General features: G+C 42.1%; 2 protein-coding genes across 8 annotated transcripts in view; one reads left to right on the forward strand and one right to left on the reverse strand.

Moving 5' to 3' along the window:
- Positions 1–12,340, reverse strand: part of ARL13B (ADP ribosylation factor like GTPase 13B) — a 54,362-nt gene extending 42,022 nt beyond the window's left edge. For 4 of the 7 annotated variants that reach the window (XM_068155278.1, XM_068155274.1, XM_068155277.1 and 1 more), the window contains exons 1-4: positions 11,422–11,501; positions 7,082–7,205; positions 5,500–5,570; positions 2,157–2,406 (exon numbers count right to left, since the gene is read on the reverse strand). In XM_068155278.1, the coding sequence (XP_068011379.1) occupies positions 2,157–2,406; positions 5,500–5,570; positions 7,082–7,140 (380 nt within the window). In that variant the 5' untranslated portion in view covers positions 7,141–7,205; positions 11,422–11,501. Of the gene's footprint in view, positions 1–2,156; positions 2,407–5,499; positions 5,571–7,081; positions 7,206–11,421; positions 11,502–11,739; positions 11,929–12,298 lie in introns of those variants that run through there. The other 3 variants (XM_068155276.1, XM_068155275.1, XM_068155279.1) reach the window with 3 other exon arrangements.
- Positions 12,014–13,818, forward strand: part of PROS1 (protein S) — a 34,582-nt gene continuing 32,777 nt past the window's right edge. The window contains exon 1 of the mRNA XM_068155273.1: positions 12,014–12,778. Within this exon, the coding sequence (XP_068011374.1) occupies positions 12,700–12,778 (79 nt within the window). The 5' untranslated portion in view covers positions 12,014–12,699. The remainder of the gene's footprint in view (positions 12,779–13,818) is intronic.

The raw sequence follows: 13,818 nt of genomic DNA on the forward strand, positions 1-13,818 counted from the left end.
AGAAGGAGTCTCCTTTGGCATGAAATTGTAACAGTATTCTACTGTGGTGGGCACAGCCCGAAACCACCACATCTGTGACAACAAAAATAGATTGTGCTTTGCACTGCAAACCATGGGAGATAAGGGAATCACTTCAACTTGAACTTCCCTAGATAAAACACTCATAGACGTCGCAGGTAACATGCACAGCATACAATGCACTGATCAGAAACTTAGCAGCAAGTTCCCTAATATCTTTCTATGTGGACAACAACTATCTCATAATTAGCAATTAAAAATCAATAAAAATCGCAAAAGCAAACCAAAAGCTGAGCATCCTTAGAAGAAAGGCAAGTTTAAAAAGGCTGTCTTTGACTGGAAATTCAGAAATCTGCTGTTTGCTTTATTCTGCTCTCGATACTTGTTCATTTTTCAGTTTTAGGCACTTGAGGGAAAACAGTTTGTGCTACAGAACTCTGATTCTGCAAGTACGAGCGATGGGGATTCGTAACTCCCACCAAAGGCACCCCAGGGAAAGGAAGGTGCTCACTTGCTAAGCACTTAATTTTCATGCACGAACTCAAGTGCTTATGGACAAAAACTTCCTGCTTCATGACATGCAGGCTTCACAATGTAAGAAATTCTGAGGTTTACATGAATTGAACATGCCAAGTTATTTGAACATGCAGAGTTATGACATGATCATACACACCAAACAGAAGGTGTTTACAATAGAGGAAATAATTCATAATCCATATGAAACAATGAGCTACTGAATCCCGCCACAGAACTAGGATGCTGCAAAGGCAAATTCTGTCCAAAGGCTCTCAGCTCAGTCGGAAGGCAGTAACATCAACAAACTCAGTCACATTACATTCAGTTAATACTCTCCGCCTTTTGATTAGCTACTGACATGGATCCTAAAGTAGGATCAGGTCCCGTGGGAGTGTGGACTCTCTCCAGGTACAGCCAGCCAACAACATAAACTCTGTTATGGGATTGGGGCAGAAAGATTTTTATCAAAAAAGACCAAACACAGAAGTGGTATTTATTTAGAAACATAGTTTCTAACTGTCCCAGCTTCATTTCCAGCACAGATTTGAGTTGATTAGCTGCATTAAGTTGGTTTTATTGACTTCTCTGCACTAATAATATTCAGATAGCAAAAGAAGTTACAAATCTGTTCCATTATTTAACATGCACACTACCAGCTTTCTGAACTACAATGCACTTGATCAAAACAATTAGGCAGTTTCAATCTCAAACCGCCGGATCAGTAACAGGCCTCTCTTATCAGATCTAGAGATTCCTTATGGTCTTACACTGCGTAATTCCTGCGTTATGGAGGGCTTATGCCCAGCAGACAGAATAATACATTGTCCTGATAAACCATTTTGAACTTTCATAGTTTATTTTGTAACCTCAGAAGTGTATTGGTCCACAAGGACCTACTGTGTGGCTAAAGTTAACCAAATGCTATTTCCAACATTTCTAAGCAGAGATGCTCACGAATCTGTGTGTTCCGTGACTATCTCTAGGTCTTCTGAAACTTTAACTGTCTTTAATTAGAGCATTGAAATAAAAGCACACACCACATACTATTGAAGTCAGCCTTTTTAACAAGATTTTGCTGATCATGTATCAGCAGCACCACCATGTGTTAAGTGAGCAAGTTAGTGCTGAGAGATTCCATGTACTGCCAAATATAATAAACCATTTACAATTTAAGTAATTAATGTAGGAATAAATAGTAACCTATTCTTACCCCACACTGCCATGCCAAACTTGCAAAGTCTTTATCGTACTATTTCAAGTAATAGCATAATTTTTTAAAGTTTTAAAAAAACCCAACCATACTCCTTGTATTTCCACTGTTAATGAAAGAGAAGAAAAAGAAATTCGTCTGAGAAGGACTAAATAATATCTAATGTCAGATGCAGTGAATGGATTCAGTATACCGCCATGTAAAACTGAAGAGGGAAGGCAGAGAAGGCTTTTTTTCAGTAGCCTGACACTGTCATAAATATATACTTCATAAATACTGTATTACTGTTACAGTGTACTTTATACTTATGGTTATACTATACTGCACATAAATATTTCCTTAGAAGGTCTATTGAAGGTCAGAATTCACAAACTTCCAAATTATTAGGGGAATATTCATTAATACTACTTACACTAAAACCGGTTTTCCTGATATCTTAGGGCTGTTCAAGACTTCTATCATGGCTTGCTTTGTTTCTTCCATTCTTGCAATGTCACTGGAGTCCACAACAAATATTACACCATAGGACTCAGCATAGTAGTTTCTCCAGATATTTCGAATTCGTTTTCCACCTCCTAAATCAAAGATAGTGACTTCAAACCGTCCCTGTTTAAGGTCAATCTTGGAAAACCCAACTGTTGGAGCCACATCTTCAGGAGACTCTGTTGGAGTTCAAAGACAGACATTATTGAAAAGTGTCTTTAGTTATTTAAAGAGGGTTTTATGTTGTGATTTGTGTAGCAAAACTCATAGCTTAAAAACATGGAGCAAATACCATATTGACACCATACTGCTAACCATGTATTTTTATGTCAAGATTTTCCCTCTCCTGAGGTAATTTCAAATGGATACACTCACCTCCCAGCTACTTCACCTTAACGTAGATAGGAGCACCAGGGGATGGAGATAGTAAGAGCAAGAAATGCAATTTATCGTATTTAACACCACAGTTAAATTGCAGTGGTGTTCAGCATACTGCACTTTTCACTTTCCCCCTCACCACCAATGCTCCCATCTGAATTTTCTGGTTTTAAGTTTGTCATCTATAGCTTTAATACTTCTGCTTGCTGTCGCCCTTCCCAGATGTCAAACAAACCAAAACCAAAATCTATAGTCATCTCGCAGCACTAAGCTGTCTCCACAGGTATTACTCAATTGGATCTCTGCAACAGTTTTATGGAGCTTGGTAGCACAAGACAGAGGAAACACACGTAAAATTCAACTTGTTGAGAGGACAAAATGAAGGCATAGTAGGAAGCACTAAGCTCTGAAGTGGAGCACAGAAGCTAATCACTGCCAGCCTTCTGCTACCATATTCCTTTTTGAGAGAATCCTTCACCCAAAGCCAAGATGGACATTCAGAACAGATTTCTTGGGCAGAACAGTTAAGCTAAGACTTCAGTAAAGCAGCATCCAGGACCCCCATTTGTGAGAAACCACAGCTTCAAACCACAGCAGATTTTATTTTGAAGAGTGCTCTGCACTGTGAACCGTAAGTATGTGCTCTTACAAGACAGAAACATGTCAACAGAAGTGTTGGTTAAGGGCAAAAATTATTGATGGTGCTGAATGTAAAGGGATATTGCTGAAAAATCTCCTCCTGTTGTACAGTGAGGTTTCCAATAACAGTCATCATGTAAAAACAGGGTCTGCCATATTTGCTGCAGCTCTATTTGGCAGGTATGACCTTGGTGATGTTGATCTGCCTAGGTTTAAGAGTCCTAAGAATTTAAATATACTTGGTTTCTGCAAAACCTCAGCCCTTTTAACTGCAGTCTTCTCCTATAGGCTGTTTGGTCTATCAATCCTAAAGTCTAACTGAAGGTTTTAACCTCTGCGGATCCTGTTAAAGAAAAAAACATAATAATTGCTTACTAAGTTAAGCAATACTCAAGCCCTGGGAAACAGTCACAGAAGTCAGAACTATCTTCTCCCTGTAGTTTCCCTGTAGAAATACACTACACAGAGAGAGTGACTGCCCATTGAAATGGGCTGCCCGGGGAGGTGGTGGAGTCACCATCACTGGAGGTGTTCAGGAGGAGACTTGCCAGGGTGCTTGGTTGCATGGTTTAGTTCATTAGGTGGTGTTGGATGATAGGTTGGACACGATGATCTCGAAGGTCTCTTTCAACCTGGTTTATTCGAATCTATTCTATTCTATCTTTATCCCTTTTTTTTACTCAAAAAAGTGGGATACAGCTAATAATGCCATTAAAGTTGATTTTGATACAGAACAGATGGCCAAATAATGAAACACATCTTCAGTGCAAAGATTCAGGAATATAAATGAGAGAACATTCATAACTTTATTCACACTTTAGCAAGTCCGTGACTTTACATAACATGGATAAACAGAAAGTCAAGGTGGAGTCTCCAAGTCTGTCAGATAACTACCAAGTACACTCTTGTTATTACACAAGATTAAAGTTATTTAGAAGGGAGTCTCACAAGAGGAAAATATAAAAACCACTACAGACTTTTTGCTTTCATAAGCACAAATTTTATCTCAAATTATATCCTGCTTGAATGTGCCACTGGATGGTGCAAAGTACCCTCCAAAATCGAGTGGTTTGTTACTGAATTAAGTGTATAGAAAATTGCTGGTGTTTTTTCTGGTGATAAATAACATCAAATTTGTATTAGTAGAACCATCCTTTTATATACACACATGCAGTTTCTCCTTTTGAACCTTTTCATCATCATATGTTCTTACAATACTGACTTTTGTATAAAGTTTACTAACAACTGTGTGTAACTGGATGGTCACCTGAAAGCAACCTCAGCACACACACGAAAAATAATTTGAAAATCAAGTCCATTTATTTCTTTAACATATACTAAGGTGTAAAACACATCATTAACCACAATATTTGGTATCACTGCATTAAGTCAAAGTAATTATTAATTAGAATGTGCTCTACAGTCTTCAGAGTTTTTGTCCTACACTGACCTTCACTTGAAGCAGCTGATGTAAACAGATGGCTTGCTTGTAGTTACCCTGTTACTTCCTATTTGAAATACCAAAAAACCCCCTTATTCTAGTCCAAAAATAGGTTATGATGCTCAGAACAGACTTTGTTGCAATGTAGCATTTTTCACAGTTAACAGTTCTGTAGCCAATTCTAGACACATAAACACCAAGGCACTTTGAACGTTTGGACTTGGTGTTTCCCAACTAAGATAATTAAATGCCTTGACAGACTATTTCCTCTGTGGACTAAGGCCTCTAATACTACAGGGTGCAATGCCTTGAGAGGCAGTTTTTTATATACTATCTACCTTGCCTCCACGCAATACCGTTACCCTTGAAAAACGATGTGAGAGCATGGTAGCAACCTCGTTGAATTACCACTGACTTGTTCTGTTAGCTCAACACAATGTTAAGCACAGTGGCAAATAAGCAAATGCAGAGTTTGCTCTGCTACTTCTCTGAACATAAAGTACATGACTGGGAGCACCTGCTTTAAGTTATCTTAAAATTACTTGCTTGATGTTAAAAATCAGGATCTTTATGTTTCAGAGATAAGGCCTCCTTATCTTTCTCATCTGCAGCTCTTCACAGAACAGGACCTGTGGCATGCTCACTTTGGCAAACCACTTTTGTACTACTTTTCAATGCAAAACTACCAAAATTTTCCTTCAGCCATATGAGAGAGAAAGGTAAACTAAGAGATGAAGCAATACTTCTTAAATTATGGAGAATTAGTAATTGTACTCTTTCTTTTAATTAGATGATAAACAAATTAATTGCTTACCTCCTTGAATTCCTCGGACTGTAGCAGTTTTACCAGCATTATCAAGACCCACCATTATTAGTGTCACCTTCCTCCATAGGAAAACAAAACAAAACAAAACCAACAAAAATATTTAAAATCCTTTTTTACCTCTAGATAGACATCACTTATTTTGTAACTTTTTAATATGGCACAGCACCATAAATACTAGAAAGAATATGTATCAAAACACCAAGCAGCAGGCAGTGTTATGACTGTGTAGCTGATGTTCAATAGGTCAAACTATCTGACAGAATGGGATATGAAATGAGAAGACTGATATTGTGCTCTATGTTTCATATGAGACAATGACTTTGCTTTCAACTTGTATTTGCCTGCTGAAATAAAAGGTATGTGCTTTTTTGGTGCGGTCATGGTCTCAAACAATTTCTGTAATTTCATTTCCTTTCCCCTGTGTTTTTACTGACTCTCTAAAAGTTGTGTCTATATTAGAAATGTATTTCTATCTCAACCAGTACATCTGAACAACACTATACAGTATATAAAACACTTGTGTCAGATGCTGTAAAGCAGCAACACCGATACTCATCACGCCTTTGTTTCAAGCAGGGGCAAACTGGGCTGCAAACGTACAAACCAGTGGTATGTACAATGTATTAACAAAGGGTATATGGGTTAGAATTCATCCAAGGAAAGATTTTAAGTAGAACAGTAAGTAAAAGCTCATCTATGTGTACACTTCAATTGTTTCTCCTATTCACAATGACTCAGGAGTCAAAGGAATGTTTTCAGTTGTATGCTCCTTTAAGTGAAGGGATACTAAAAGAGTTACCTCCGGCCTTAAACCTATAATAGCTTCATTGTACATTAAGTATAATTTATGCAAATTCTTTCAGAAGATCCAAAAACCTCTGAGAAAAAACCCACCATCAAACAGAAAGATCATTGCAATAGATCTCTCTGATCAGCTGCACGTTCAGTTGCATTGAAGAGCAAGTTTCTCCTACAAGTGTGAAGTACAAAAAATGTGTGAGGCACCCTTCATTTCCTTTCCCCATAGTTTGAAGCAAACCATGCACTGCCTGTGAATCTCTATGAATTGGAAGGAAAAGGATGAAGGATACAAAGTAGATGTGACAGAAACAAATGAGAATAGTGGAATTACATAGGTGAGAATGGCTACTCACAAAATGCAGTATGAAGATGCTCAGACAACTGAGGTTATGGCCTACTCTTTACAACAAAGTGTCTTAATACATTATTACACTTTGAAATCTCAAAATGCAAAAACTAGCTCAATAAGCCAAACATCAAATAAAATGTACATAAACATTCGAGTATCACCCCACTTGAGGAGGGACAGCATTCTGAACTTTGTACTTTCCTGATGTCAGAAAAAAAGTACCTGATTTAGACAATAAAGACTTCCTTTTTAAGTTCAGAAGACATGTTGATTCTCTCTTCGAGAAAAAAATTATGGATTTTGTCTTGAAATCAAAAAGTTATGCAATAATCTTATATAGCAAAGAGAAACTCATAAGAGAAAATGAAATACAGTTTATGAAGGGCAGCACAGAAATGTAACATGTTTCCATATATTTACCTAACAGGTTCCTGCCATCGTTTTAACCAGCTGCAGCAATTGGCCATTAGACTGAACATTTCTCTTCACTAGCCATTCAGAGCCACAAAAGGTAGAGAAACAACGTGGGCAGGCCAGAACAACCCTGGAAGACAGATTGCAGAGGACCAGATGTCAACAACCAACCAACCCCAAAACAAACACACCACAAAACAAAAATGAAAAGGAAATGCACAGTTAGCCCCTACATCTATCTAAGGCAAGCCACATCCCCAGCAGTCTGTCTGTTCAGTGTATGTCATACTCGGTAAGCCCTATCGCAGCTGCAGCGTGTCTTTCACTTTCCCATCCTCCCACACTTCATCTGCCCCTATTTTACATTATCTGGGCTGCAACAGCCCACTATTTATATATTTATAGATAAATATATAATTTATATATTATATATATATAAAAACAGTATTTATAAATTATATTAATGCAAGACCACAGAAGGAAATCTGCAAGTTAGAGCAGTAAGACACATCAAGCTACGAAATTCCAGTGCTTGCCTCACTAAACATCTCACGGCTCTGCTGACAGAAAATAAGGAACAATTTCAAGCATGTAAGAACATAACAAGATAAGACATAACAAGCAAAGAATGTTCTACCTGCAATATATTAACTTGTTTTTTTTTTTTCCTCCACAAATAGAGCCCCCAAGAAGGAAACTGGGCACTCTGAGGAACTGGGACCTTAGTACCGAGTAACTGTCACTAATTTGTACTCTTCAAGCCAGAAAAGGGAATGGAGAACAAACTATGACTGGGAATAACATGTGCACGTTTATTTCTTTATATGCACACTTACATATGAAACAGTAAAGTTTATACAAACCACACAAATGTACAAAGATGGAAAAGCTTTAAAATTCCCTTAGTTATTCAGCTACAACAATCCTATTATGACCAACAGCAGCTGTTCAGGGAAAGGCCTTTCACCAGCAAGCGTGTGGCAATTTTACTTCACGAGTTCAAATTCATAACCTGCCCAGAAGGATGACATGATGATGTACAGAGCCTGGCTCTTCTTTTTCTGACAGCAGTCTATATGCCGTGCTTGCTATTCTACTTCTGGCTAAACTGCTGCTGCTAACAGTGCTTGCACAGCATCAAGGCACTGAGGGCTCATTCCCACTCTGACTGGCTCCTGTATTATTGCAAAAGACAGTAGGCTAGGATAAGCAAGAGGCTGGGAGGGCACACAGCCAGGGCAGCCCACCCCAACTGATGGGAACTCAGGGAAAACAGGAGGAAGATGGAGAGTTCGTGGTTACTGCATTAGTCTTTGCTAACAACTATTAAGCACGCTGAAGCCCTGCTTTACAGAAAGTGGCTGAACATCTGCACACTGATGGGAAGTCGTCACTAGTTCCTCTTTCTACGCCACTCAACCATGAAGCTTTTTCTTTTCCTGCTGAACTGCCCTCAAGTCTTCTCATCTTCCATCATCACTCTATCCCATGTAAGGGGGAAATGAGTACCTCACTAGGTGAGTGTTTAGCTATCAGGCAGGACTAACCCACCACAGCCCTTCTCAGTGCCAACATGGGGCTACTGACAATAACAGCTTTGATCTGAGCACATTATAGTTGTTAATTGGCATGCTCCTGTGCTGGTCACTGAGCTTGCTTACGTTACTGTGTATTAGAGTCCACTGCTTGTGGAAAAGGCTGTTTAGATTGCTCCTCCCCTGAAAAAGCAAAGCCATTTGTGGGATTATGTTTGCTCAAGTGGATTTGGTAGGCACTGTGGAAAGATGGTGAAACCCAGTGTGTATCTGAAGATTTACACTTGGGGGAAAATAACCGTTGATTTGAGTTGAGTGTGACAGGAACAGTACAGCAAGAACAACAAACTAAATGAGGATGTGCCTTCTGTGGAACTAGGTTGTGACTCAACCCAAGTGAGTCTTGGCACCCAATAGTCCAACATGCCACCTTCCCAGCCCAGAGTGACCACTTCCAGAGATGGAGACAAAGTCATCAATGGTTCTTATTTGAGGAAGAGGCTTGGGCAGCCTTGGGAATAATATCCATGCATAAATCATGAAACATGGTTAATGACATACCAATCTCTCCTCCAGAGATTATCACAACCTTTGCAGAAGGAATGTGTACTGCCACCTCAGCTCACAGGCATGTATCATCTTGATCCATTGTTATCAGCAGCTTAAGTTTTAACCCAACTAGATTCATATCAGAAGAGCTGAGATGTATGCAGATATTCCCTACTGCTAACTTGCCTCCACAAGCAGATTAACAAAGAACAATGACAGTCTGAATGACCATGGCAAACTTCCTAAGGCTTTTTTCTCAAATCTATTTTCAAAAACAAATTACTTCCACATTTTAATTTACAACTAACCTCAAGCTATAATGACTTCAAGTTATACAGAAAATTGAACTTTCCAAAACTGTCATCTTCCCAATCTAGACCAACAAAAGTGGAAAAAAAGAGGAAATATCCCTAACAAACATATTTTGTCCCAAATAAACTGTGGTGGTTTAGCTAATTTATACAGGTTGTATCTAAGAACTCCTCCTGATATTACGAAGCTGCTGCATTCAGAGATGCTTTTGTGTGGATCTGCCACCGTTCAGTGTCAGAAACGGGTCAGATTTCTCCCACAGCAGAAGCAACCGATACAAGACCCCATGAGAATAGCTTTTCCACAGAAGAGGTTAGTGCATGAAGTACAAAGAAGTTCCTAAAACTGAAAGCAAAATGATTAAAAATATTACGAGCACTAAACTGGAGCTAAAAAAAAAAATAATCTAAAAACTCCACATGCAGTGGAAAATGGCACATTCCCCAACCCACAAGCAAGTACCAAAAAAAGCAAACCTTTTAAGAATATAGCTACTGAAGACTTTCAGCTAGTTCTGCAAAATGTAACAGCTCAATGCACAACGCACTGACCATAAGATTTTCAGTGTTTCAGCATCATCACGGAACAATTCCCATCCCGGATTATAGATTGTCAAGCTTTATCAATTGCCAGGAAAGTTTTCTAAAGTACAGTCAAGGCCCATAGCATTAAAATTAGATTCACAAAGAAAACCTGTTAAAGAGTGAAGACAACTATATCATATCAAAGGCATCTTGTTTAAATACAAAACCATAAGGGGGGTTGGGCAGGAGGTGACAAATAAGAATGTATCTCCCAAACGTGCTACTAGAGGAGGAATAGCCATTCAATACCACTAAGAAAACAATGGTAGAGAGACTAATCACACTGTGTTGCTTTGAAAACATTATGCTATATTTGGAGTGTGATACTATTTTGATCTCTGATATATGTATGGAACATGTAGTATGTTGCATTAACAGCATTCAGAAGTTGTTCCAGATACTGTATCTGTCATCTTGAACTCTTTATGCTTCTTGAGGTGACGCAAAACCAACATGCTCTTAAGTTAAAACAGTATACCATGCAGGCAGCAGGTCCAAGGACTAAGGATTTCAAAAGATTCCACTTTTACACAAAAGCAAAAATGTACTACAAAGAAAAATATTACAGATAACCACATTAACTCCTAACACTCAAGAGCTACTTAGCAGCTCCTATGTTATATGATACAAAGTACTGGGCATTTGCAAATTCAACATCCAAAATTATCTGATGAGTAAGTTTATATCCTTCCATGTAACAGTACAATACAAGCACCTTTTGCACATTTCACTGTCACTCTACATTAAGCTTCTGCTATGATAGAGAACTTTTTCAGTCATATCAAGCTTTCAGTTTATCTAAAACAACTAAACAAATCATTTAAAGCTCACCCTCCTCACAAAGTTTAACTTCCTACTGTGATGTTTTTTGTCTGACTTGTCTGAATTTTAAGAACACACTATATTGTGTTAGGTTATGAACAGCAATGAACAGTGATCGAGCAGCGAGGGCAGCATATTCTACAAAAACCTGAACATCACCGTCCCTGCCGAAATTGCAGTGTGCTTAACAGGTGCAGAAAGAAGTTCAAGTGAGAACTGTAGCATCTGGAAAGACTGAAGCAATAAAAGTACACAGGAGAAATAGTTCTACGACCACTAATTGTTCTGTAAAGAAGTTACTAGAAAACTCGCAGTTCAAGTGAGTTCCTGCATTTTCCACTCACATTCCTACCCTCCTTATATTAAAAGAAGCAGCCCTAAAATCCAAATTTCGGTTCCTTTGTACTCTGTACACTTCCACTGTAGGGGTACTTTCTCTGTTTTATAAACAAAACATTTCAGAGAAAAATCTATGCTCGGTTGCTCAAAGACTTAGACGCAGACTTGCCAAACACAATCTGCGTGTCTCAATACAGACACATACCAACACGTTTTATTTATATGGCGAGACCGGAGGCGAGCTGCAAGAAGCTGGGCCCGAGCCTGGCAGAGCGACCCTCCACCGCAGCGAGCAGAAGACGACACCTTGCCGTACCACGAAGCACGACAGCTTCGGGTCTGATCCGAGCTGCCAGGCTCTCCTCTCCTCTCTACCGCGGCACCACCGGCACCCCGCCGCACATGGCGCTTCTGGTAAATCAGGCACTGGCAGGGCCGGGCAGGGCAGGGCAGGACCGGGCCGGGGACAAATCGTACAACTGCCTCACACCAGCAACTGCGCGGCCCCTGCCCCCGCCCTTACCGGTCGCTCAGCAATGGCGCGAGGCGATGAGGCCACGCAGTCTGAGCGCTAACGGGCCCTCGTTGCCCGCCCGCGCCCACGGGTGTTTCGCGCCGCACTGCCCGTCCCCGCCGCGGCGGAGGCCAGCGGGACTGGCGTTGCCCCAGGCAACAGGAGGCCGCGACCACAGGCGGGGAGCAGAAGGAGGCGGCGGCACCCGAAACGGCAGCTCGTGAGTCACGTGTCCAGCACTCGGCTAACGTGAAGCCGTTCATTGGCCGAAACCCAGACCGCCGAGGCAGTGGGGACGCGTAGGCGGGCCAGTAACCCCTAGTTACCCCTAACGAAAGGCGGAAAGGGACAAAATTGTTGGCAGAGACGGAGCGTGAGGACAAGCTACACCAGTGCTCAGAAGAAGCGCGAGAGGGCGGGCCCGGAGCCAGCCAATAGGAGCAGGCGCCATCCTTCGTGCTGGTGGAGGATCAACCAATTAGGTTTGAAAGAGCGAGGACAGAGCGCTGGCCCCTGGTTCCCCTCCCCAAAAGTAAACAGCGGCTCGCGTGCCCCAGGGCAGTGATACCTGTCCGTGGTTTGTAGCGCTGCTTTGTACCGCTCTTGCTGCTGTGACGCCCGCCATGGTTTGCACTCTCTGGCTCGCTGTACGCGGTGCGCGGGGACAATGTCCGCACGCTCCCCCGTGCCCGGCTGCCGCAGCCGCCGCGGCCCGTGGCTGGCCCTTGGCGCGGCCTGGCCCTGGGTCAGATGCGAACGACTCGCGTCTGTGAGGCGCTGACCCCGGCGCCCTGCTGACGCTCCCGCAGGGCAACGCTGGCCGGACCCGGCCCAGCCTCCACACCCCGTCTCTCTGCCCCTCCCTCCTGCCTTCAGAGGCTCGCCTGCCGCCGCCGATCCGGCCGCCACGCAGAAGAGCTGTCGCGCAGTGACGGTGCTGTGTCCAGTCTCGGCCGCCCCCCGGTAGCGATGAGGCCGTGGGGCAGACGGTACTTCCCGCTGCTGGCAGGCCTGGCAGTGGCCATCGCCCTTACGGAGGCCGCGACCTGTGAGTGAGGCAAGGCGCGGGGAGCGGGGTGGCGACAGGCGTGTAGGGCCGGGACGCGGCGATGGCCCTTGACGCTCATCGCGCTCCCGGCCGCACGTCCACTAGCGCCGCTGGCGGCTGGGGCCGGCTACCAGTGGTCGCGCGGCAAGCTGCCTAAGTCGGGCTGTCGCCCGTGGATCTGGGGAGTGGGTGCCGCAAGAGGCTGCTTTGGTACTGAGGTGAGGGGCGATCCTCCCTGTGCGGACCGCTGTATCGTGCCCTCCTTTCTTGCAAAGAAGCTACTGAACCACCGCGTTGGTGGAGTGCCTTGATCCTGAGGGGCTTGGCTGTTTCCTCGAAGCCAGCGGTTACTGTTAGGACAGCAGAGTTTTGACTTGCGGCTCGTCGCGGTTCTGAAGCTGGTCGCGGCCGAAATACAGCTCTGCAGCTCAAGGCAAAGTGTGCCTTCGCTTGCTGTCACATACAGACAAAAAGAAACCTAATGTTATGCTTATGTCTTTGATATGAAATTCTTTGAGCTTAGTAGTAAAATAAGACTGTATATTCAGAACAAACAGAATTACAGGTTCAAAGTAAGCCTGTTTCTGACCTGTTTCACTAATGATTAAACAGGTACAAGAAGAACCTAATGTTTACTATTCAGACTTCTGCTTAAATGCTAGGGATTCTAACCATGAAGGGAACAGTACAGAAGAATGAAAGTTCTTATTATAACGTTTTTTAACAAGTCCAAGAAATAAACCTAGTAAGAAATGTTTTGTAATGCTCATTTCTGCTGTTTCCATCACATTTTCAGTTTGTTCTCTCTTCCCCACTGCATACCTTGTCAGTTTTCTCTTTTATGAATAATGGGAAATCCAAAGTTGACCTACACATGCGAATCGTCTGTGGTCCATGTAGTCCATTTTCTGCTTCTGGCTCTGAGCAGTGCCAGAGATTTCTGGAATGGGGAAAAAGGAAAGCAAGAAAGCTGCTTAACAGTGCAGCTTGTACCATTCAATAATCATAAAGGATCGTTGCCTTTCTGCTAATCTTAGTGG

This window comes from Melanerpes formicivorus, unplaced genomic scaffold, assembly GCF_026170545.1.
Source record: "Melanerpes formicivorus ecotype bairdi unplaced genomic scaffold, bMelFor1.0.p_v2 SCAF_30, whole genome shotgun sequence".
Classification (NCBI taxonomy): domain Eukaryota; kingdom Metazoa; phylum Chordata; class Aves; order Piciformes; family Picidae; genus Melanerpes; species Melanerpes formicivorus.